At 43.5% G+C, this 26,311-nt stretch overlaps 1 protein-coding gene across 1 annotated transcript; it reads right to left on the bottom strand.

Moving 5' to 3' along the window:
* Positions 1–13,756: 13,756 nt before the first annotated feature.
* LOC104139265 (tubulin alpha-1C chain) lies at positions 13,757–24,766 on the bottom strand. Its single transcript, XM_068918079.1, has 5 exons — positions 23,997–24,766; positions 19,520–19,742; positions 16,356–16,504; positions 14,403–15,083; positions 13,757–14,145 (listed from the first exon to the last, which is right to left on the bottom strand). Exons 1-5 carry the CDS (start codon positions 23,997–23,999, stop codon positions 13,852–13,854), a joined length of 1,350 nt encoding a protein of 449 aa, XP_068774180.1. The 5' UTR covers positions 24,000–24,766; the 3' UTR covers positions 13,757–13,851.
* Positions 24,767–26,311: the final 1,545 nt, after the last annotated feature.

Raw genomic sequence — 26,311 nt, 5'->3', positions numbered from 1 at the left:
GATGGCGCTTGCAAATACAGCCTGAACTTCCAGCTTACCAATTCCTGGCTGAAATCTAGTGGATGATGCAGAGTTCAGCAAAGCTGAAATATAAAGGACTATTAGATACCTTCCAGCTCTGCGCTTCTGCACAGATAGAGTCACGTCTCTCAGAGAGAAAGGGCTGCAGAATGAATCAATAAATGAGCAACCTGCTTAAAGCCTAGGCAGCACAGCACCTCTGTCTGAGGTGTCAAGGGCTGAGAAGCTTTTTTCTGGCCAAGGCCTTAGGTTTGACTAGTGCATTGCATCAGCAAGCATCTCAAGAAGGTGCAGCATTTGATGTCAGCATTAAGCGCTGAGCTTTTTCCTCAAAGTCTTCCCTTGCACATATGCTCTCAATTCCAGGAGTCATACCCTCACCTGTATTTAGGGAGACAACCATGCTCAGGTTGTCAGAGCCCCTGAGAGATCTTTGTCATTTGAATCACCTTAGATTTTCATCAGCTCTGAGAAGAGGCTCCTACCATTCATTTCCTTTGCTGAAATTTATCTACGGCTTGCAGAAGTCAGTGAATCTGCTTCCTTGGACAAAGCAATAGCAAGTTTAGATAGCCAGAAATCTCAAATTGTATACAAGTTTAAATACATACCAACCCCTTTTTATACCTGCACTTTATACCTAGGGAACCTCCAGTACAAATCATCTTTCAAAACAATCTAGAAAGAAAACTAAGCTCTTTAATCCTCTTCAAACAGATGCTCTGCATCACATCCAGAACTCAAGCGTCTCCAGCACAGACAGGAGAATGTTTTGAGCAATGGTTAATTGTGACTTTGGGTCTGAAAGTTCCCCAGGAGTTTCAAGGATTGTTAAACATCAGTGGCTTCTGATATTACTGAGAAGACTTTCTTCACTGTACGACTCTCTTAGGACTTGTTCAGTCAGAGCTGGAAGGACCATGTTTAGCAGGATCATTTCTGCTGACATAGTCAGGTACAAAGGCCCCCTGAGGGACTCGGATGGGAAAATACTAAGGTAAAACAGGTGCCTTACCTTGGAAGTTACAACAGAAGAGAACACACACTTGCTACAAAGATCTTAAAATGAGTTGAGGTGGGAGATGAGTTATCAAGGGATGAGCCATGATAAAAAGTAAGTTCCTTGAAGGGAGGGTGAGGTGATTCGGGTCTGGCTGGAATGATGGAGGTTTCTGAAGGTAAACAGTTAAGTCCTGGAGGGATGCCCCCTTCAGGCATCTTGCTTGTCTTTCCACCTTGCTACCTGCTAATGCAAATGCTTCATCAACACAAATGAAAACTTTTGCACGCTGCTTTCTCTTGTATCCTACTTCTGCTGTGACATCTGCTTAGCATTAGTTGTATTCTGGGGATTAACGTGGCTTTTTTGCCTTAGAAACCAATGGCTCTGGATTCTGTGCTGAATTTCCCCAAGAACTGCAGAAGCACAAGTTGAAGAAAAGCAGATTTTACTCAATTAGAATGAGAATGCAGACATGCCTCCTTGATGGTTCAGTTGACTATTTCATTAATTAAAACCTCATTACATGGGCTTTCTTTGAGCCTGTTTTCTATGTTCCCAGTGAGCAGAAATTCTCATTTGCTGCAGTTACAGAATTAGACCCAGGAGGGCTGGCAGCCCTCAAAGACTTGGAGAAGATATCAAGTAAGGGATCAAGTTGGCCCACAGTGAGGAGCATCAAGGCTTCTAGCTGAAGGAAAGCTACTAAGTACTCCTTTCCCTGGGACAGGAGGTTCCTGACAGAATTCCTCTATCCTCATTCCCCTCCTCATCCAGGGGCCTTTCTGTGCCTAGCTGCCTGAGCTCTGTCCTGAGGTTCCATCCAAAACTGTTCTTCACATTTTTCTAATGCTGAGTCTCACTTCCCATTCTGCCTCAGTACAGCTTTCTTTGTAGAAAGTCCTATCAACCTACAGAGATGTTTTGCTAGTCTCGTTTCTTAAGTTGCTCTTGCTTGGGATGGATGGGAATCATAACTGGGATTTTTCCTACTAGTTCAAGCCTCTCCCCTTCACTCTTCTGCAGTAGTAATTATCCATGTGGCACTGCCTATTTTGCTTGTTTATAATCAGAGCCCATATTGGCAAGCATGGGGTTAGATATCTGACCTTTAGACAGTGCAAATAATGCAAGCTCAATCTCTCCCCCTTATTTAGATGTTCTGGCTATCCTAGACCACTTCTCCTTTTAGGACAAAGGCCAGGTACCAGTTCAAGTCATTCCAGTTAAGCCAACAGTTAAGTCGGTCAGATTGGTATCTGCTAACTCTCAATCAGGTCCTATCTGTTTCTAGGCATACACTACAGAAATGTTAACTCCAGGGCAAAGAACGGCCACTCTTGAAGGGGAGCAGCTGGCAAGACACTAGGCCTCAGTCAGAAGGATCCTAGCAGCTGGGAATCCCCGTTTAGTTTGTGCAACTCAACAAGGGTTCTAATTGCAACCACCTCTTCTGGCATCCACTGAGCTCTGGACAAAGAGCACTGGAAACTTAGATGAGGAAAGCCCATTCCCTGGGCCTCCAAGCACAAAGAGCTGTCTGTGCTTAGGACACTGAAAAAGCAAAACACACACTGCTTCCAAAGGCTCAGCAATTAGCCAGTCTCAGGAGAAATACTAACATTACCTCAGGCTTCACTCCAGAATCACCTAGAAGCAAGCTGGAGTAGATCCTGCCCATGGGAGTCCAGTACACAATTTTAGACCAAGATGTCCATAGGCTTAGTACCACATGTGGAGTTTACAGTCAGATGTGTGTCATAAAGGAAACTCCTTTGAGCCAAAGCATTCATTTAATCAGCACAGAGTTTGGCCTAATTAAAATACTATGTGTTTAGAACACAATACAGGGCAGGGAGGAAAATATGCTGAGCCTCTCAGCTCTAAGAAAATAGGTTCCTGGGAACAGATTTAGTAAGCAGAATCTATGACAGATCAAACCAAACCAGTTTTCCTGGGCAAACAAACCAGCAGCCTGTAAGAACTTGCAAAGCCATTTAAATTTCATCATCAAGGCTAGAAAAGAGTTTAGCTTTCCAGAAAGAGCCAGCTGCCCCCAGAGATGCTGATGCATGTCAACCCTTGTTGAAAGCACAGACTATTAGTGTCTAGCTTTTGCTGTCTGGGGATCCTGGTTAGAAATGCAGGGAGCTTCTGGATATACCAGGCTTGGAAATTTTGTAAGCACAGCTTTCAGCTTGTAGACATGGTAGAGGGTCTCAGACTATCTCACATTGCATCTCGGCCAATTCAGAGTCCAAGTCTCAACAGAAGCATTCTTAGATGAAGAATTTGGTACAGTCCTTTGCTGGCACCTTTTGCCACAAGTCAGGAGAAGCATCAGTTTCAATAAGTAAATGTCCTGCTACTTCTTCCAAAAGCTGAGCTTCATGCCCTGCTCTGGCTCACGCACCATTCCTCCTTCGTATCTGTATGATGCTGTGTGTGTTCTGGGGAAGCCTAACAACTACCACTAGCTCTTAACTCTTCAGATTGCAGGCTGAATGTGTCAGCTACAGGAAACCATGCAGAGGGGCCACGTTGAAGGGGTAGGCAGGAAATCTGAGCCTTGTTTGTGGGCTAGAACTGAGCTGGCTGACCAAGGACGGAAGTCCCACAGCTGCACACAGCTCCTAGTGGGGACTATGTCAATAGACAGGTAAGAACAGCTGGTAAGCATGTGGAAAACTAGAATGCCTCTGTTCAAATATGGAAGTGCTTTGCAGTTATGCAACTGCCTTTAGCATTTGTTTTATTAATAAACTAAAGTCCCCTACCCTATCATTAGCTACTATTAAAGGCCGAGCAAAGTCTTGCTCCAAATCCTGGGCCAGGCTATCATAGGAACAAGGATAAGCAAGCCACAACCTTTGGAAGCACTGGGAAGGCAGAGCTGAGGTAGTTTCGCACACATTACTTCTCCCAGAGAGCTGCTGACTCACACTCAAGTTTGGGTTGCACCTCCTTGCTCTCGAGTGTGCTAATAGCAAATGGCAGCATGGGGCACACTGTGCTTCCAGGCAGGACATGCATAGAAGGTGGGACTTTTCTGATTATTACAGTAGTCAGTAAGGCTCAGGCCCTATTCATTTCTATCTTAGGGCAGGTGTCTAAAGATAGGTCAGTTATTTCACTCTAAAACCCCTTTGTCTGCACTGACTGTAAAGAGAGCCTTGGGTGACTAATTAAACTCTAGACATCTATGCTTAGGGAAGTAAACCCCACCTATGAATCCCTGGCAACACATAATGGGGCAGCTCAGGTCTGGGGAAATGCAGCCTGCCACAATGCATAACACTATGCACCTTTTTCTCCCTTAGAAAGAAAAATATCTAGAAATTAAGATGTAGCTTCCCCATCCCTAATCCCTTTGCTGCAACGACATGGAAAGTACCATCACAGCTCTTAACCCCAAAAGTATCTGAATTCAAACACATGCAGTTTCTTTACAGGGTGAGTGGAAGCAGCATTAACAGGCACTTGGAGGAGGCTATACCTTCTGCCCTTCTTGCAGAGCCTGCTATCGCAAAGGGCAGACACAACGCATGGCCACAGATAAACCCACCACCCTCCTCACCACAATTCAGTCGTGCTACACAGGCCCAGGCAAGGGGCAAAGCTGGTCTTGCAGAAAATGTTTAATTAACATAATTTGCTCCTAGCTGAGCTTCCTTTCTCTGCTATAGCTGAAATTCCACCACCCCTCCCCCCCCCACCCAAAATGAGGCAAAGACACACTCCAGGTTTCACTTGCTTTTAGCCACACATATCAAGGACCATATTAAAAAGCAATAAAGAGACTTCATTACCTTGTGCAATAGCTGAGGATTTAGCTACCATGTGCCTGGTTAACTTACAACTGCATTCAGGTTGTATTTACATGCCTAGTTCAAGTATGTAGTTACTACCCAAATCCTCAAAACCCCCAATAAGCTACGATCTGGATTTCAAACAGCAGGTATAGACAAAAGTCAACTAAGGCCTGGTGGAACACCTAAAATAACTAAAAATTTACAGTCCAAGGCTGGACAAACAAGAAGTCAGAACAGGAGTAAAAGAAAAAGCTTGGGTTTTAAACTGGCATCATGTGCTCTGAAGAGTCCAGGAAAAACTGATTATAGAGGGGATTTAAACATGGAAATGCAGATTGCTCAGGTACACTGGAGAACATGCAAGAGCTACATGAATTAAGGTAGAGAAGAAAATATTTCAGATTGAATACAGATGACTGCTGACAAAGCAAAGGTGGTAGGAGATCACATGAATCTCCACAAGAAATAGATTGGTAAAGAATGTAGTGGATGGCACATAGGTTTAAAACCAGCTGGGAAGCCAAAAGTAATTCAAAGGGAAAAGAATATGATTAAATATCCTGGTAATGGAAGGAATTTAGGAGTTTTAGAGTCAATAAACTACTAAAATAAACAGAAATCAGTGCTCTGAGGGATTTTCAAGTGACTTCTGCCGCTGGAGTTCCCTGGAAAGTAAGGCATTTTGTGTTCATCTCTGGAACCTCACATACCTGACTTTAAAAACAATGTAAGAATTTCAAAGTCTCCAGCTGAATTTAGAGTATCTTTTGCAAGGAAATGCAAGACCAAACAAGAAAATAAGCTGTCCAAGAGACCACAAGTACAACAGTAAGGATTCTTCCCGATCGGCCCGCACCTACAATTAGCAAAAAATGGGCTGTATCAAGTCTTAGATGCCTTACAGAAGTGCTCTAGTATAACCACATATGAAAGTATTTAATATATCTGATCAAAAGCAAGTCTAAACCAATATGCAGTCAAGGTACCCCACTCAACCTTACCCAACAAATCTACCTACATGCAGATACATTTGCTAGATGTTAAATACTTGTAGGCACTGGAGATAACGAAACCAGTGCACATATGCTGCAGTAGACAAAGCTGGAACCTAAACATGCTATTGATATCTGCAACAGCAGTGAACAAGAAACAGACAGAATTTGAAAACAGAGGAAGATAAACACTGAACACACAGCAAAAAGAAGAAAACAAGAAACAGCAGAGTATTTTGTGTAGAAGTGCCAGTAACTATTGCCTGAATTATGAGAGAAGTCCTGGAAAAGGAAACTCTTCGTTTCTGGGTGCCATATGTGCTTACTGCAAGACATCAACATCATTTTCAAAACCATTTGTGGACAATGGCAGAAACTGTTCTATGATATACCCTGAGACATGACTGGCACACTTGCACAGACACTTGCACATGCTTCTGCCTTCCACAGACACCACAGCTGAAGAACAAAGGCAGAAACAGTTTTGGTCAAGTCAGAGAACGCGGCCAAGCCTGTGGTTCAACAGCAGCCAAAGCTGACCTGTCTTGCAGGAAACACGGTGCTCCCTGCTTCCCTTGTCCTAGCTCTGACACTCAGCTGATCCTGAATTATCTTAGTTCCTGAAGCAAAAAGAAAAAACTTGCCTTTCTTCCTACTGCAGGAAAGGAAGAGGATTTTCTTGCCAGTTTAACAGAAAATTCAGTGCCAGAGACAGTACAAGAGAGGACACAGGACTGCACGGGTGGGGAAGATGGCACAGCGATAGCCAGCAGTTAGGAGTGGTTTAGGCTGCCTCAGAACAGCCAATACAGACATTCAAACATCAAAACTGAAAGCAGTTCTGCATGCAGAACCAGAGAGGTTGTTGCACACTCTCCTTCTCTGGAGATATTCAAAACCTGCCTGGACGCGATCCTGTGCAACGTGCTCTAGATGACCCTGCTTGAGCAGGGGGATTGGACTAGATATCCAGAGGTCCCTTCCAGCCTCGCTCATTCTGTGATTTGTGATTCTGTGCAGCACAGCTTTGACAACTAGCACAGAACTGTACAAGATCACCACCAAAACTGCTGGCAAGCTAAAAATGGTACAATAGCATCTCTGAAATGATGCAGGCCAGCAGCATTCACCCAAGGCAGGTTCGACAAACTGGATTTTGAAATAACTGAAAAGCCACAAAGGGCTAGTTTCAGTATAACTGACTGAAAAGTGGCTTTTGCAACTGGTAATGATGTAAGACTATGAAATGCATTTGACAGCTTTAGCCATAGAGTTCTAACAAAAGAAAAAGTAATGTGGACCCATTTAAGGTCTTGGCAGCCTTTCTGGAGAACACTGCTTGGAATGCATTCCCAATGTGAAGCCACTCACACAGCGGTCTCTGAAAAAGGTATTCAAACAAGCAGACTGACAGCCAGTAACCTTGTAAAGACAGTTGACTCAAAGAAATTCACAGAAATAACAGATTTAAACAGCACTGTAAAAACATTGAAGAAGTCTGAGCCATTTTGGACACACAAGAATTCATTTGTCCCAACTCAGGTTTCTAAGTTAAATGCTTATTTCTGGACTTGACACCTTAGGCCTTCAACAGGCACTTATTAAGGACAATTCACCTAACTAAAATTAACATCTAGAATATACAAAAATTCCTCTGAATGTTCCTGTTACCTTCTCTACCCCCCCAATATCATAAAAGAAACCTAGCTCAGACTGTAGCTATCTTGCTTTTGATGAAGATGAAACCTATCCAACCTTCTTTATAAACATATAAAGCACACTAGTTTGGGAGAGTTGTAAACTGCCCAAGTATCTCCTTCCTGGATCTGTTCAATGACCTGCCTGTGTAGCAAAGCTGACAGATGTCCCAGCAGCAATATGCACATAGAGACTAGTAGTATCTAGCAAGTCCAATCCTAAATATTGAGATAAAGGAACTACAGCTCTTTGGGAGGAGTTGTAAGCAATGAACACTAATAGCAATTAAACATCAACTGTCACCTCCAAAAGCTAACAAAGCTGACGTGGGAGAAGTGCTTAAGCAGTACTAATGCAACACATTCAGCCAGCCTGTCTGGGGATCTGATTGTATCCATACGGGCAGAAACTCAAATCTAGAGTTATGCTGAAAAAATTTATTCCACTTTTCTACAACCACCTGATCTCCAGCCCTGCTCCTACAAAGCAAACATTCAAGTAGTGCTGCCTATAGATCAGGACTCCCTTCCCACCGTTTGAAACCCACAAAGGAAACCTTAAACCCCTCTATTTCTTCACGCAGCCCCAAAAGCTGCTCCCTTCCACCCACTCTAGTGCTCATTCGCCCACACAAAGATCTACTTCTTTATAAAGAACAAATTTAGTTATACAGCCAACACAATACCATGTACAACTGGAACTGTTGCACATATTGGGACAAAATTAAGAGAACATTAGCACAAACACTTACCAGTATCACATAGGAAGCCTGTGGTAGACCTTAAAATAGAACTGAGCTCACTTAGTAGGGTTAGATTACTTCAGTAAGTTTTGAAGAAATTGAGATCTATTTCCTCTTTATGAGGAGGAAAAGGCACTTAAGACTAAAATTTCCATTCACATTTCTAATCATCTACATTAAACCTTAGGAAAAAATTTTTCCTGAGTATTTCTGCAATGTTTTCTAGATCCCTCACACCTTTAATATTTATAGATGATGTTTTCCAGCAAGCATTTGAAGAGAGAAATTCAGCTTTTTTTTACCCAAGCACTGCAAGCTCTTGCCACAGACCAGGGAAACCAAAATGATGCTTCAGAGAAGCTACAGAGGTACTGTAGCTGCTTACATAAAATACAAATCTAACACTCAGCACTGAAGAGTCTATCCAGATAGATTAGACAAAAAGCTCAGAACAAATACTATTTTATACTCCTGAAAAATGACTGCAAGTTTTGCAAATCTACACTGAAGAAACCAAACGGTGTTAAAAGTAGAAAGAATGCCTTATATAAGAAGTCACATGTTTTATGGTATGGGAAGCTGGCTGTATAAAATAGGGTCTTCAGAAAGCCAATGGATAGGCATGCAGCATGAGAAAGATTAAGAGCATGTTTTAACTCAATTTACTACAGAACTCCACAGAAGGCACCACTCCTGAGTTTGGCCCTATTTAGTTTCCTGGTGTTTCTTGGCCCCTTGTCAGCCAGCACCTACAATACCTTCAGAGCACTAACTTCTTTCACTTCATCATGCTCTCATTCCTTCCTTCTTTTACTAGCCAGTTGTGACTACAAACCTTTAATTGCCTTGCCCAACTCTTAAAATAAATCTGTAGATCAAAGTCTTTGTACAGTCCAGGAGTTACATTGTTAGTCCTCCCTGTAGTTCAGGTAAGGGATTAATACAGGGAAGGGATTAATCATTATTGTCTCGCCAATACACTCAGAAGATCCCTATGGGCACTTCTGGTGAAGTCCTGCAATATGATGGGAAATTGTTCTTGAGCCCAGTCTGTGTCTTCTGAACTCAGAAATACAAAAAACCTCACATTTTAAAGTAACTCCTTAGAAACATGATGTAAGGACTGGTGAGATCAGAAGTCACTGAATTCAGTATCTTATTCCTAGCAGGGGCCACAATTACACTTCCTCTGTACTTTCCCAGTCTCTAGCTATTTGCAGATCCTATACAAGACATGGCTGAATTTCACCCCCCGCCTCAGACTTTTAAGACTTACAAAAGAAATATGAATTCAAAGAGAAAGGCATTGACTGAAAAAGTTCCAAAATAATTTGCATTGTACCTTGCTGTAAAATTTCAACAAGTGAAAAAGTTGCACAACCATTTTCATGTAATGGGACATTATAAAGAGACAACTGAAGTTTTGCTTGTGAAGCATCTCCTGTGTAAAGAAAAATAGGACCTTGTACAAAGTCAAACCAAGTTTGATTTGCCAGAAATATAGGTATTTAAAAACCTTTGACAAGAATGGCACAGGGTAGCACATCAGCTATATTGTATTGCAGATGTCAAGGCCTCTACAGAATCAGCTGCGAAGCACACAGGAAAGCAATCCAGAACACCTTCTTCCTTCTTTTCTTAGAGAATTTCCCAAAGTGGGAACAAAACACGCTGACAGAAGGCCTAACAAAACTGAAGGCTGCAGGCTTGGGGTCATGGGATAAAAATGTATGTAGGTTTATAGCTGCATATTGGTAAAATACTGAATTGACACACCATTCTCCAGCTGTCGTTCTCCACTATTACACTGCAGAGAAGGGCTGAGGGCAAAGGCATTTTTTAATACTAAGTCATATTATCATTTATTTTAGGTAATGCTTTATATTTTCTTACAACATTGCCAAAAATCAGTATATGACTTGCTATCTTACCTATAATAATGGAGCTGCCCTACTGTTTCTTTACATATTCACATTTACTAAAACTTCACTCACCAATTCCCACTCCAAAGCACAATGCTCTCCTAAAAGGTTGATGCTTTCCAGCAGCAGCTTGCTAGGATGGATATTATCTTACAGGATTGAGATTTGAGGCACAAAAGCACCTCTGAACTTGATTTGAAAAAGATATGCGCTGCAGGTGACAGCCTGTGCGCTTGTATGCGTATTACCTGTACTGTTCATAAAGCTAAAATGGACCTCCGCAGAAGACTGTCATACCAATTACTGTGGCATGCTTACTATAGTAATTAGAGACATTGCAAGATATTCATATTGCTTATTTGGAAAGCAGAGTGGGTGGGAATCAGCAGGCTCTGTTGCACAGCATTCCCCTGGAAGGGCACCAGAAGGATCCTAGAACAGATCTTACAGATAAGACTGGCAATTCACAGTGAAGTTCACAGCAACACACCACCAGTTCCAGCTCACTTCCTCCACCTCCACATAATGAATCATAGCAGTTATTTTGTATCAGGTGAAAGCTATCAATTGCCAATTTCACTTCTGGAAGAAAGCTGTGTCACTACATAGGCAAAGATATATTTAGTTACCACTAGATAATGGCTGAACTTGTGCCACTGCAAATAGGCACATGATAGTTTTCAAAGCAGAAGCATGCAGATTTTTCTTATCAATTAAAGCATGTTTAAAGTTTAGAATTAAAAAAGGATTTTGCAACATAGCGCAAAGGAACTATTTTCTTTTAGAAGTGAAGGCTAACCTCTGCTTCCACAAATTTCAGGTAGTCTTGTGCTCAAGATTTTAATTCAGCACAGAATCCCCTCTACACTTCAGGAAATCAGAATGAACCACCCATTTGTTAATTCAATCATACAGCCAGTAATTATAACATGTTTAAGGATTTCAGCAGCTAGTTGAAGCCAAGATAATTACAGCAGGAAAATCTTGCTAAAACTGATCTTGCTTCATGACTGAGGAAGACAGCCCTATCTTAGCTAAGTGTATGCCTACACTGACAGAGTTAACTGCTCACTAACTAATGCAATGCAGTGTTGCTTAATACTAATATAAAGAAAATATGAGTTTGATGCAGACTGTGAATGTAGTTTACTTTCAGTATCAGTCCAGCATTAACAGGTGACAGCATCTCTTGTCAAGCCTTTTACTTTTCCTACCAGTGGAGGCTTGTGTTTCAGTTTACCATCTTCTTAAAGTAGCATTCCATGTTATCTTTAAAAATTAAAAGCATAATGCATCAAGATACATTCCAATACCTACTCTGAATGACATTTCATCCTCTAGTCAGTCCAGGTTTTTCAAAGAGCTCAGCATTCAATATGCACAGTCCTTTTAACAAAAAGGCCACCAAGTGCTGCATCCTGCACAAACTGATCACTGTTCATGCCCAGCAAAAACATTTTGACACATTACAAGCTAATTCCCATCACATAAGCAGTGTCCTAAATAAGGGTAATCCACATGTACAACAGAATACAGACACCATCAGCAGGAAACAGCAAGCACGCAGGCCTCAAAGCATGAAGTAAGTTCCAGGCACAAGAGCCAAGTCATCACTGGAAGACTGCACTGAAGGCCAGTTCAAAAGTCCCGTCCTACACAGCACCCTGGCATGCACAAGTTCTAAACGCAGTTATGGTGCTGGCATCAGCAACCATGTGGCACTTTTCATGATCTACTGGTAATGTGAGATTTCACACTGAAGACCTAGATACCTGCAAGGCATCAGTCTTTGCATACTCCTCAAATGAGCACTGCCATTGCTTTAGAAATCTAAATATACGCACAGAAATGAAGTGATCTGACTTGCAATGAATGTGACCATCTCTTGGTTTACATCTAGCACATTTGCTTAAGCATCTAGTAATCAGGAAAATAAGTTGTTCAACCTGACCTGAAACACTTTATACTTGGGCAATATCTACTCTGGAAAATAAACACAAGCTGAAGGTTGAGTGAGATTCTCATTTGCTTCTGACATGCTCAGCTAAGCCGAGTAGCAAGAGGCATAAGATAGATGCAACACGCTGTTAATGAAAGATTTACCTAAGAGAATGCAACACTGTCACAGTTGAGCCTAGCCTTCACATCCTATACTGCTCTAGCCAGGATGTCAATAGACACATGAACTGCTTTTGTTCCTATACAACATCTATTTTCAGCACAAGATCACAGCTGACATGACAGTGTGAGCAGCTGACCTAGGTTATAAAGCCTGAGGATTGTTCCCTACATCTGTATTAAACTGACCAGATGAATTTTAAACCAGAGGCAGTCAATTGACCCCATGGCTGTAAGAACATAAGCAACACACTAACTGAACACAAGAGTAGTTCTGCTTTTCATGGCCAGTTCTAACAGAATAGCCTAATCTGCTAGAACTTCAGTCAGAACTGACCTGTTAGTCTAAATTAAAAATGATACTCCCATCTAGTAGAACAAGGGTACCCAAGTCACAGCTAGAACTGAGGTTAGGGCTAAATAATTCCATTTTATTAACTTAAGTCAAATACTGCATTATCTGATCACTGTAGATTTCCCATACAGAAGGAAGTTGAGACATTTTTCATAAACTTCTGCTAAGCAGGTATGCTCCTCTTCATCAACTAACAAGCTTCAAAGCTTGGCCTGAATCACACACAACTATTAAACCGGAAAGAAAATAAGGTTGAAATAGGACTGGAAGATATTCTCCAGCTCAAAATCTAGTCTCTTGTAATCAGACTTTGGTATCATACAAAGTATTCAAGCATTGTCTCAACACCTTTGGACGTTCTACCTCTGCTAGTTCTGTGGGAAGGTTTCTTCCGAATCACCTACCTCTAAGTACATTAGAAATAGCAAAGTTATCTGGTTTGTAAATCAGCATGCCCTGTGCCCCCAAGCAAGGAAGATGTCAGCTTGCTCTAGGAATGAGCTTCAGGCCAAAGGTTGATTCCACAGGAAGCCGGCAGACAGGGGCTATGTTCATTTTGTGGGAAGACAAGGTGTGGCCCAGGGCACTGGTGGCAGAGGCCCTGACAAGGGGAAGCAGTAGATTCCTTATGCTACAGCACATCCTTTCTTGGGCATCTCTTCCACTTTTAGCTTACTGCATTCCTAAATCACTGGCTCGCGCTAAGCCAAGTATAGGAGAAGACTAACTTAAGTAGCCTTTGGCTTTAGAGGTGTTTCATCTCTTCTTACAGGTAACACAAGGTCAGTTCCTGTTGCCTCTTATGTGACTGACTCTAGCTTTAGAGCTCTGAAAAAATAGCTATTATAGCAACAGCGTTACATTAAGCTAAAATTCCTAATCTTTCAGCAAAAGCTTTACCACATTTGTTTCATTGTGGGATTCTGGGGTCGAATGCACACTATTTGCTCTTAAGAGTAGCAATACCTTCAGAACTGGTCCAATTACACTATAATTTTCTTTAGTAGTCTTCTCAGAAGCAAATTCTATCATTATGCCAGACTTTTTACTACTTGTATACAGTTTGTGAATGTACATAGTGTTTGGACACTAGCAGTTGTCTCAAAGAAGTTTATTCCCATCTTTTGACATGATTTACACTGCTGCTGAAAAGGCAGTAAAATGGCAAAGACCTGCAATTCACTTTGGTATTTAATATTCTTCACCTTCATCTTCTCCATCCATTGAGTCTGTGCCCACTTCTTCATAATCCTTCTCAAGTGCAGCCAAGTCTTCCCGAGCCTCTGAGAATTCTCCCTCCTCCATCCCTTCACCAACATACCAGTGAACAAAGGCACGTTTGGCATACATCAGATCAAACTTGTGGTCCAGACGAGCCCACGCCTCAGCAATGGCTGTAGTGTTGCTCAGCATGCACACCGCACGCTGCACTTTGGCTAGGTCACCACCAGGAACCACTGTTGGTGGCTGGTAATTGATGCCAACCTACATGAAAAGCAGAAAAGACAGTGACTTTTTGTAGCGTTTGACAATGAGTAATCAAAAAATTCAGACAACAGTAGCTGAATAGAACGTTTCACTTCTGAGGAAAAGCTCTGTATAGGAACATAAGCCTCCATCTCTCAAAATACAGATTAGGTACCTCCAGAATATCTTAATGAGAAAACATACTTGATAAGCCCATAACGACAGTCAGCAAGAAGTCTGTACACAAAATTCAGGACGACGCAACTGAGACTTGCCTTAAAACCAGTAGGGCACCAGTCCACAAACTGGATTGTGCGCTTGGTTTTGATAGCAGCAATAGCAGCATTAACATCCTTGGGGACAACATCCCCACGATACAGCATACAACAGGCCATGTACTTGCCATGGCGAGGGTCACACTTCACCATCTGATTGGATGGCTCAAAGCAAGCATTGGTTATCTCAGACACAGACAGTTGCTCATGATAGGCTTTCTCTGCCGAAATAATTGGGGAGTATGTTACCAATGGGAAGTGGATACGAGGGTAAGGCACCAAGTTAGTTTGAAATTCAGTAAGATCCACATTTAAGGCACCATCAAATCTGAGGGAAGCAGTAATGGAAGAAACTATTTGACCAATGAGGCGATTGAGATTGGTGTAGGTCGGGCGTTCAATGTCCAGATTCCTGCGGCAAATGTCATAGATGGCCTCATTGTCAACCATAAAGGCACAGTCGGAATGCTCCAAAGTGGTGTGGGTAGTCAGGATGGAGTTGTATGGCTCAACAACAGCTGTCGAGACCTGTGGTGCAGGGTAGATGGCAAACTCCAATTTTGATTTTTTTCCATAGTCGACTGACAGGCGCTCCATCAGCAGAGAAGTAAAACCTGAGCCAGTGCCTCCCCCAAAACTGTGGAAAATCAGGAAACCCTGCAAGCCAGTGCACTGATCAGACTGAAAAAAAAGCAGAAATACATGTATTACAGCAACCGTGCCTAGACATTCAGAATCTCACAAGAAGCCTATCTGAAATTCATGAAGGAACCAAGTGCAAATTCTGACATATACCAACTGTCCACGTTTCAGGAAAATAACACTGAATTTGATTCCTCTATTGGTAATCAAGAACATGCTCCACAAAAAACATTCCAGACTTGTATTATTGGGTCTTTTAAGTCCTCTCCTTATTGGAAAGGGACCTCTCCATTTTAAATACTACCTTAGAACTTGATCTAGCCTCTGTTCTCAGGAGAAGGCCATTTAACATTGACCCAGTAAAACAATAATTTTCAAAGTATTATAGAATTCTAACCCTTATAATGTGACATTCCCTACCAGCCCAAAAGGTATTAACACTACATTGTCCAGGAACTGTTGTTATAGTCCTATAAGAATTGCAAGCACATTACTGAGTCCAGGGGAATAAGCAGACAAAATTATTATGTTGCCATTCTGGTTCTTCTCAGCTGAAGAAACTAGACTACATTCTCCCCAGAAAGGAGTGCCACGTGATGCTCAGCTTCTACTCCCTGTCTGTCCTGGGAATCAACAGCTACTGTGTAAAAGGAAATTGGGACAGCATTTCCTAATTCAGAATACAGACTACTACAGACTTATCTGTAAAGCACTTTGCTGAGACATCATCTCTAAAGCTAGATGTTGAGCATAAAACAAGTTTTCACCTGCAAAAGGTTTATTTTTCAATGACTCATTTAGTATTCCATATTAAAGCAGAAGCAAGCCCTGGATTTATTTTCTGCAATGAGAATACATTGCTGAAAAAGTACTCAGTACAGGACAGCTGCCCTAAAAAGGAACTGCAACCTAACTTAGACCTTCATAAATTTGCCACATGATCAAAGAACTGTGTAGCCTGAAACATCACAACTTCCTGAGATTTATTCCCCCTTTCCACCATTGTTACCATAAAATAGAATCTAGGATTACAATAAAAGGAAATGCAAACAAAAATCCAAGCCACAAAAGCAAACACCCTTATTTAAATTTCCTTTCAAGAGCCCCAGCTAGAGACCAATCCTCTTCCAGCATGAGCTACGCAAATCAGAATAATTACGAAAACACTCAGTCCTCCCTTTACTAAGTTGAACGCAAAGCTAAAAAAAATTTTTAGGTGTCTCATCAGGCCTGTATTTGAGAACCTAATTTCCAAATCCTGTAAAACAGGCTACAGTAGTTTGGAGAGCCTTCGGTGCAGAAAAGTCTTACCAGTTTCCTGATACGCTCTAGGACCAAATCAATGATCTCTTTTCCAACCGTGTAGTGACCTCGAGCATAGTTGTTTGCAGCATCTTCTTTACCAGATATCAGTTGTTCAGGATGAAAGAGTTGCTTGTATGTCCCATTCCTAACTTCATCTGGGGAGACATGATGAATATACTTTTTATAGTCATTTAGTTTCTACACAGACCATGTTTTTCAAACTTCTGAGGAGGTCCAGAATAAGGTATCCAAACCCATATCTAGAAATAAAAAGTAGCTTTATTTCTACCTATCAGTGATATATAATACCCACTACAGCTAAGTGTTGAATCCCCGAGGAAATTAAGCTACTGCTTAAGAATCATGCCCTAGCCTATCCATGTAAGTTGAACTTATTTTTGTCCTGCCAGAGCAATTTAAAAGCAAAAGTGCATCAACAGAAACCCTTTTCTATAGTTTATAAATCTTCACTTAAGGCCCAGGCTCCAGATCAGTAGCATCTGAAATATTGCTCTTCCCCAATATTTTCCAAGCCCTCCAGGCTGTTGCCTATTGCTTCTGCAGCAGTGGGCAGTCACTGCCCATCTCACTTAATCTCTCCCTTTCTCTATTTCTCTTGATTGTACTTTCTGCCAAGAGTAGAAAAGAATGTTCAAGAGTAACAGGAGATGCTCCTTTAGAGATGCCAGTAATCTGAGTACTGCTACAGCAAAAAATTTCAGCATAATTGTCAGTGTAAGAAAGAAGCCATATGAATGCACACAGAACATCCCCCTAGTCATTGCTAGTCACATCTAGCAATCTAACAATTTGTCCTATCACAAAGGGACAAAGATAACTCCGCATTGTCCCTCGTTTAGCTCAAGCCATTCTTCAGCTGTACGGTAATGCAGCACTACATCTTTTAATTGAAGTCAGGTAGAAAGCCAAGACAGCTTTACTAAGTAGAGATGAAGTTGTCTCCTGGCATATATTGTTTTTAATCTGAAAGTGAGCCAGCAAGACTTAAAGATAAGCATAATTCAAGATTTAAAAACACAGTTACTATTTGAACCAATTTGGGCTGACCAGCTACCACTGCAGTTTGTAATCCAATACTCTAAAACATTTCTAAGACTACACCAGAATACAATTTGGAGAAGTCAGCATAATTCAAAACACAGATGTTTAAGATGCTTTGCATTACCATTAAAGTAAAGGAGATCCATGGGTAAAAGGAAAAAGCATGCAACTACAGCAGCAGGAGGGGCCAACATGAGTCAAAACGGTTCTGGGGAAGTATCAAACTTTCAGACTTAACCTCTAAGTCTTGCACTATGAAAGTGCACCGGAAGACGCTAATATAATCTCCAACTGAACCTATTCTCTGGATATGCCATCCTTTCATGTTAAGTCTAATCGGGGAAGATTCAAAGACACGTCAAATTCTCAGACATGCAACTGCCCTATTTCTTGGTGGCAAGTTTGATGGTATTTTATACATCCTACACAGAACTAGTGTAACAAACGGAACAAACTTGCTGCTTTCGTTAAGGACGGCATCTATCCAGAAGCTCCCTTGTGTATGCACAATAGGCTTTTTGTAAACATAGTGCATAGCCATGCTGCATGTGTATGAGAACCACCATGTAGCCCAGAAAGTAAAATCAATAATTTTCATATAAAAAGGGAGGGAATAAAGAAAGAAGGCAGGTCCTCAGACAGGCACAAAATGTAACCTTTGTAACAGAAAGCCCATCCTTCATAGTATTACCAAGTATTTCATAAGACAAATCTTTCGCCTGTCTCCCATACACTGCTTCCCTCATTAGCAAATGAGGAAATCCTGCCTTTTACCATTTGTCCCAAGACTCATCAGCTATTACCCTAGAGGCAGGGTAAGTTCCACCACCTGCTCTCCCTTGCCTCAATTTCTCAGCCTCTTCTGGTTGCTTAGAGCCACCACCTGGCCAGCCGAAGCAACAGCCATGGGCTCAGGAAAACAGGAGTGCCTGGCCCACAGCACCTACTGGGAACAATAAAGAGCAGGGTCAGGTGGTGTTTTGGCTATTTCAAAGTCTGACACTCCCACCCTTTACCTGTTCAACACTTCTCTCCTATAGAAGTTCCCTACTATAACAGGCACACAAAGTGGTTTGGAGCACTAAAATGAAACAAGCGTCAAGACGCTCTGTCTGGGTATACAAGAATAGCCTAAGCCTAGTCACTGATCTCCCCTTCCCAACTCTTTATGCATTATAGAAAGAAACACAGTAACTGCACCAGCACAGGCAATGCAGAACTTCTGAGAGCCCAGAATCACTGCTTCAGACAAGGCAGCCATGAAACTGGCTCCAACAGAATGACTTTACAGGCACACAGAGATTGATGAAAGCAAAGACAAGACTGATGACAAATGGAAGAAGGGCTTGTGAAACAGGGGGCTCACATCAGGCTGGGCACATCCCTGATGCCATGGATTAGCCAGTGGCAGATGTGGACTGAACACTATAAACACCAGCATTGCCAGAGCCGGGATAAGAGCAGATTGTTTTTCAAAGATCAGGTAACATGGAGTTGACATGCAAGAATTTGTACTGTTCAAAACATGGGTATACTAGGGAAAAAATTTAATCACAATTTAAATCAGGCCTCAAGTCTGTAAAGGTTTGGAGGCCCCTGAATTTAGGATAGCAACTGAAGATTCATTTCTGCAAGTGCTATTCAAGCTACAGAGATGAAGTAGAAAACAGTTTTGGAAAGGCACAGGAATCATTCCTTTGTACAAGGGGAAATCTACTTAATGATATATATTTCTTTTTTAAAAAGTTCCTATTGACTGCTGCACATTTTATGCCATGATATTGTTTCAAAAGTTTAAAGTCAGTTCCTTGAAGAGCAAGTATTGGCATATTCAGAAGATACATTTAATACTACAGATTGGCAGAGGGCAATGTTTTAAGTTCTTTACAGCTCTAGAGCACACACTATTTGCCAAAGTCTCAAAGAATGTAAAGCAAAGTATCTGCTGAATCACTAGGAAGATGTAGGCAAGCTTTGCACAGTAAACACTTAAAACCCCAAAGCATTTTGCAGGATTGGAAAAGGAGGACCCTCAGGCAAAAAACATCCAAGTTGAATCCAATCTTACAGTATGTTCTACAGTCCCTCATGTGGATCACTGTATTTACCTATTACTGCTGGTTCAAGGTCCACAAACACAGCACGAGGGACATGTTTTCCTGCACCAGTCTCGCTGAAGAAGGTGTTGAAGGAGTCGTCACCACCACCGATGGTTTTATCACTGGGCATGGTACCATTGGGCTGGATGCCATGCTCCAAGCAGTAGAGCTCCCAGCAGGCATTTCCAATCTGCACACCAGCTTGACCAACATGGACTGAGATGCACTCACGCTGTGCAGAGGGGGGAAAAAAAATTGGATCACTCAGCAGAAAGAGCAGTTTCCTTGTTTAGAAAACATTCAGCACACAACTCTTGAACTCCCACACTGCCACGCTATTAAAATATTGGCTTCACTGTCTTGGCATTTGGCACAAAATTTGACAGAACAAATGCTTCTTTCAGTCATCACCTACCTCCACCTAGAAAGACCTTTCTGAACATTCTTATAAGCTCATTTCTCCTTGTTGTTCGTATCTTCTTCCAGAGTGTAAGAGTTTGACCAGCTCTCCCAAACCCTTCAGTGGACTTATCTCCACAAACACTGAATAATTAGAAAAAGTGTTGACTAACACCTGTCACTGGCCTAAGTGTCCAGAAAACACCCCTAGCATTCCAACTCCAGGAGCCACCAGAGGGAGCAAAACCTTTTGCAACACCAGGACCATTTTGTTTTTAATGTGTAAAGATAGAAAAAACCCTTTCCTGATCATTTTAGGAAACTTGGGCATTCTCCAAGAGTCTTTGCCCAACTAGACCCTTACTACCACTTCACAAATATGGAACGTTAGGCCTAACACACATTGCTGTATGCCAAGTACTAAACGCCTTAACATTGAACAAAACCACCTCACTAAACAGCCAACTAAGCTGTGTAGAAAAATAGTTCACATCAGCAGAAGAATCAATTCATACCAATTTATGGATTCCTGAGTCTCCTTGAATGTCCAGAGCATGATCTTATGATATTTCAACATAGGGTTTTGAATAAGGAAGCTAAAAAGCCAAACCACAGCTGTACTAACCATCTCCAAACTCCAGGTCTCTCTGCAGAATTTTACATCTAAATTGTTTCTCATTCTGAGTGGCAGTTAACCACTCTAGAAGAATGTAAGTATACACTAGCTTTGAATAACAGTCACCAATGTAACTACATTCAGACCCTAACATTTGGGTAGTACAATGAATTTGCCCCCCTAAAATTCCAGATTCAGGGCAGCCTGAAACAGCCTAGTCCACATCAATAGTCAATGCAGGAGAACAGGCACGCATAATCATTTCCATTTCTCTGGGAACTTCAAGAAATTCAGATCAATATTTGCTAAAAAATACTACCTATTCTCAACCACAGTACTGTACAGCCGAGACCAGTTGTTTCTCAGCTCCCCATCCATCTTTGCAATATTTTCAACTATCAAGAGTTTCCAGAACAACAATCCACATCCTCTCTGCAACCAGCCTTACCAAAGTCTTCTCTCCCTCATCTCAAAGAGATTCCACCCTACTCCTCTCCAAGACCATTACTTCTTCCCACTCTGGTTCAAAAGGCCTGGGCTTGGCAGCATACTGGAATAGTACTGAATAGCCAACCTAGACACTGTAAAAAGAGCAACAGGAAAAGCTTCAGTATACAGCCCAATAAGGCTGTACTGCTCCAGAGACACTAGGCCACGGCAATGAATCAGGCCACAATCATTTTCAGGAGAGCAGCGGGTCAGCCTGCAACTCTTCTTTCTCTAGGGAAGAGAAAATTAGTATAGATATTAACCTCACCACTTCAGACTGGAACCTGCCCTGCAGTGAGATGAGCTTCATTTGTGAAGCTCCTCAGCAGCAGGGGAAGAAAGCATGGACTAACATTCCCAGTAAGGTGGAAGCATGGAATTTGTCAGAAAACATGCAACTTTCCAGCATCCAGTTAGCTAGGGTCTCTTTCTGAAACTACCCAAAATAACAGCAATCATTCATGTTCCAAAGAAAAAAGTCAAGTCCTGGAAAGTACAATTTGCTCAACATAGCAGGTGAAAGACCACAGAGCCCACGTCCTACAGATGCCATGTTAAAAACATAAATATTTAATTTGACAACATGCAAAGTTCCACTCTTGGGACAAAATAACTCCATGCATCAGTACAAACTAAGAAGCCATTAACAGTGAAGCAGCTCTGCTAAAAAAAAACTGAGGGTTAAAGCAAAAGCCAGCTCAAATGAACAAAGAGCACATACTGAGTGTGAACAAGGCTGACAATCTATTGGGCTATGCAAGGAAATAAATGGCCAGCATATCAAGGGAAGTTACCCTCTACTCTGCACAGTACCTCTACTCTGTGCCTGAAATAGGCTGCCCGGAGAGCGTAAAGGACCCAGAGCATTCCCACAGGGACAACTGGTGGGAGCTGGGCTTGCTTAGTCTGGCAAAGAGGAGTGTAAGGGGCCATCTAATAACAGTCTACAACTACTGAAGGGGCAGTTACAAAAGACACAACACTTGTCAGCAGGAGCAAATCAGATAAGAGGGAGACAACCACAAAGAAAGGCTTGGGAGCTTCAGGTTGGACATTAGGAAAAGCTTCCCCAGCACAGTGGGGCAGCCCTGGAACAAGTCACCAGATACATGGGAAGAGATCTCCATCCTTGGAGGTTTTCCCCAAGACTTGGCTAGACAAAGCCACAGACAGCCTGACCTAACACTAGCAGTAGCCCTGCTTTCAGAGGTCTCTTCCAACTGCTTTCCTGCAAATCTACAAAGCATTTTAAAGTAGTATGTGACTATTTAGAGAAGCATGAATTATTAGAATGTCTAATATCTAATAGGCTCTATTTTGCTCTGTATAACCTCTTCACTAAGTTAAGTTTGGCAAAGTATCTGGAACACTGAAGAACAGAATGAAATCTGAGCCTTCAAATTACAACTTCAAAGTCCTAGAGCCAGGCAACAAACTACTCTCCTACTCATTACAACTCTGGGCCCTTAGACATTTCCAAGCAGAGGTTTCCTAGCAGAGAAGGTTCAAACATACATTACACCCAGTACTGCTAAGTGCTGTACTCAAACTGCAAGTCAGAACCAAAGGAATCCTAAAATAATCAAAACACTAAATGTTGCTTTCCCTCCATCACTTACACTGATTCTGTCCTTCAAAATATTTTGAGTGAAAGTCAAGCCCTTTACTTTCATGAGAACGTTTGTACTGGCTTAGACCGACTTCCAGGAAGCTGAACACCACACCATAAACAGGAATGTGGTTTTCCTGGGATGACACTCATCCCTTGCAGTTGCTATGCTGACCAATGATGTGGGAAACTGCATCACATGCAGTAGTCAGGGACTACATTCACACTTTGACCTGGCTTAATTTAAAAAACGTAACCATAAACAGCTCCCCAGAGATTAAGAACAAGGCAAGCGCATTAATATTTCCCTCTAACATTCTCATAACCTCTTTTCAGTGCAGAAAAGTTTTCTATGCATTCAGTAATCCACAGAAACAGTCTGCCATATTTTTTTAATTCCAAGCTTCTGACATCCACAACCTCTTCTGACAGAAGTCTACAGAACAAACATCCACCACATGGAGAAGCACCTTACGCTTGTCCTGAAGCTAAGAACTTCATTTGATGCTCCCACAATTCTTGTTCTGGAAGACTGAAGAGTTGATCTCTCCATCCTATCGATGTTACAGCCCTTTCAGTTATCCCTTCAAGGCTGATCAGTCCTAACTTACGAGGTCATTCCAACTCTTCGGTTTTATCACCTTCTCAGTCTAACAAAGTCCTTCAGGAAACCTCCACAGTCAGTCCGTTTCCTGACTACCCTAAACCACTCCATACCAACACCATCACCTGACTGCGCCGCTGGGGCTACAACTATAAAAAAAGAGCAAGTCACATGACTCCAGAAAAAACCCAGCGCGAGTTGAACGCGAGCCACCCATGTTTTCCACACAGCGCCCAGAAGGTCCCGCCCTCCCGTTTTTCTCTTTAACGGCACCGGGAGCTCATCCCCTCCACGGGGGAAGGGGCGCCGCGCTCCCGGCCAAGCGGGGCCGAGACACAGCCCGCTCCCGGGGCGCTCCCCAGGCCAGCGGGGCCCGGCTAGGGCCGCTACGGAGCCACCGCGGAGGAGCGGGGCCGCGCGCAGGCTCCAGACGTGCGGTACCACCGCGCTCGGCGGGGCGGCCCGGGGCGGGGGAAGCCGCTTCGGCGCAGGCCGCCATGTTCTCGGAGGCGCCCGCCACCATTTTGGGACGAGGCCGCGCGGCGGCTTCGCGCGGGGCGGCCGGTCCGGACCCGACCCTACCCGCCCGCCACCTCCCTCCCGCGAGGGCAACGGGCCGGGGCGGGCCCGCGCCTCCGCGCGCGCGGGCGGGCGGGGCCGCCCCGCCCCTCCCGCCACCTCAGTGCACGCAGCGGCACCCGGTGACCCCCCCGCCGCCGCCGCCGCGCGCGCCCCCTGCCCCGCGCCTCCCGCCGGCGGCCCCGCTCACCATGGCTCGGGCCGGCGGGCGGGAACTCTGGCAGCAGCAGACGCGCAACGAGTCTGGACAGCACCGCGAAAGCGGCCGCCCTTCCCGGGTCCACCTTATATAGGGAGGCCCCGGGGCCGCTCACTCCTTGCGCCTTGCTCATTGGCTGCGTCTTGCCCGGCGGCGACATCCCCTCAAGGCTCCATTGGGTGTCTGTGCGCGGAGGCCTCACGCTCTCCCAATCGGCGCCGGCGGCGGCCGCGTGGGCTGCTCCCGGCCGCGTGCCATTGGGCCGCTGATATGAATTTCATCCTCAGGCGCTGCCTATTGGTTCATTCGTAACTAAGGGGTGAGTCGGGGGCGGGCCTTAGCCTTCCCGCCAACGGAGGCCGGCGCCCATTTTCTCTTCTCAGGCGTTCGTCGGGGCTCGCTGTGGGGTCGCTCGTCGCGCGGGCCCGGGGCCTCGCTCTCCCCGGGGAGCCCGCGCCCGGCGGGCAGGGAGAGCGGAGGAGCCGGGAAAGCGGTTTTGCCGAGACGAGGCCGCTCGGACAATTGAAAACCGGAGCAGCTGCCCTGGGAAGGAGCCTTCGGAAGCGCGACCGCGCCGCGAGGCTCCTGCGCCCTCCCTGCGGGGTTCCCGGGCGTTAGCGAGACGGTCCTCCCGCCCAGCTGTGCAAATAGCCCCGTTAAAGCGGCCGGCGAAGAGGCCAGGTCGGGTGAGGCGAAAGGGTTCGCGCTCGGCTCAAACGTGGATACCAAAGGCCCCTGTCCCCTTGCAGGCACACTCCCTGGCAGCGCTGTCTGGAGCTGGGGGAGTGAGACTTGGGCAAATCTTTATATCCACCCCCTGAGGAGAGATGAGGCAGCTCAGTTAAACAGTCTCCGGGTAAAGCAGTGCCTGAATCAACAAGAAGTGGTAGTCACACAACAAAGAGGGCTTAAATCCAAACGACCAGCTCTGCCAAGTCATGCAGATCCTACTGAAGTCAGTACATTTGGTGTTTAAGTGCCCCCATTTAATCTGGGTATTTAGATAGGAAGAGTAAAAAGCCTGTCATGTGTCTTAATGCTTGTATTAAACAAAAACCAATGACATTGCTAAGCTTGCGTGAAAAGTGGCTGCTCTAGTATCTACGTGTAAAGTCTGGTAACGGGTGCACCATCCTTTCAGGGGAAGCACAGACATCCCTTCAGGAAATTGCTTCTCCCTCTGCTGAGCTAAGCTGGTCAGGGCAGGATACCTATTTGAAAAGATTTTTTAATAATAACAAAAAAGTGCATTGTGTTTTCCTCTTCCTGTGTAGGTCACTATTCCTGTGAGCAGTCTGAACAAAAGCAATGCAATGGATGTGTAAAATTTGAAGGGAGTGTGACATGGTCACGTCAGCCTGGGTCTATAGATAGATGGAACAAGTGATGGGAAGTGATGAACCCCCTCACTCCTACTAATCTCAAGGGCATAACCAAAGCCTAATAAGGGTGCTACTGTTGTCATTACTGATGTCATTGTGATCATTTCAACGCAGGGTGTGGAAATGAAATCTGCACGGGTGCAAACTCAGAATTACTGAAAGGAAGAAAAAAGCAAAACACCTCCAGAAAGGAAGGATCAGAGGATGGAGAGATGGGGGGGGGGGGGAGAATAGGCAGAAATTATATATTTGGTATATATATGATATATACCATATGGTGTATATATATATTTGGTAATGATGCTTGATGTAATGAATGAGTGAAAAACGAGCTGTAAGTGAAACAGATTCTGTAAGAGAGTTAAACAGGGAATTTGGCCATCTCCACGGAGTGAGTTTGACTAGGACTTGAAGGCTGGTCAGGAAGGATTACACATAGGAGCGCATGCATGTTGCTTCGGCAACTCCTGCTACTAGTTCATACTACGAGTATGAAACAAAAAACTTTTTTGAACCAGTAGGTGGGTAGCTTGGCCAGCTGACGTGAGGGGAATACATATAGCTTTGCAATTAATATTTTTTAAAACAAGCCTTCCCTACTTTTACGTAACAACAACAAGCACAAACTATTTGTTCAGTGTAATAAAGTGAGTATATATGTGAAGAATCCAATCAGCATTAAACTTTAATAAGCCTCTGTTCCAGCTGATCTTTTGTATTATGCTCCAGTCAACTCTGAGGCCTGAAAGGACTTGTCTTTCTGATTTTACAGCTTTTTTATTTGTTTATTTTAAACTATTTGCTTAGCTTAACTTCACTGAGATGTGATCTTGCCTGGAAGGTGCATTTAGTTCAGACAGTCATCCTTAGTGAAGCTGTTTGGTAAGGAGGAACAAGACAGTTCTAGCTATTCGAGACATGAAC

This window comes from Struthio camelus, chromosome 24 (assembly GCF_040807025.1).
Source record: "Struthio camelus isolate bStrCam1 chromosome 24, bStrCam1.hap1, whole genome shotgun sequence".
Classification (NCBI taxonomy): Eukaryota; Metazoa; Chordata; class Aves; order Struthioniformes; family Struthionidae; genus Struthio; species Struthio camelus.
The sequence above is the reverse complement of the archived record's forward strand: the minus strand, read 5'-3'. Positions and strand labels throughout refer to the sequence as shown.

Excerpts from the sequence above, each read along its gene's own strand:
- LOC104139265 (XM_068918079.1), bottom strand. Across the intron at positions 15,084-16,355 it reads TAGAGCGTATCAGGAAACTG|TCTGATCAGTGCACTGGCTT; the intron begins GTAAGACTTTTC and ends CTTTTTTTTCAG. Across the intron at positions 14,146-14,402 it reads GGTGCCCTACTGGTTTTAAG|GTTGGCATCAATTACCAGCC; the intron begins GCAAGTCTCAGT and ends CTTTTCATGTAG.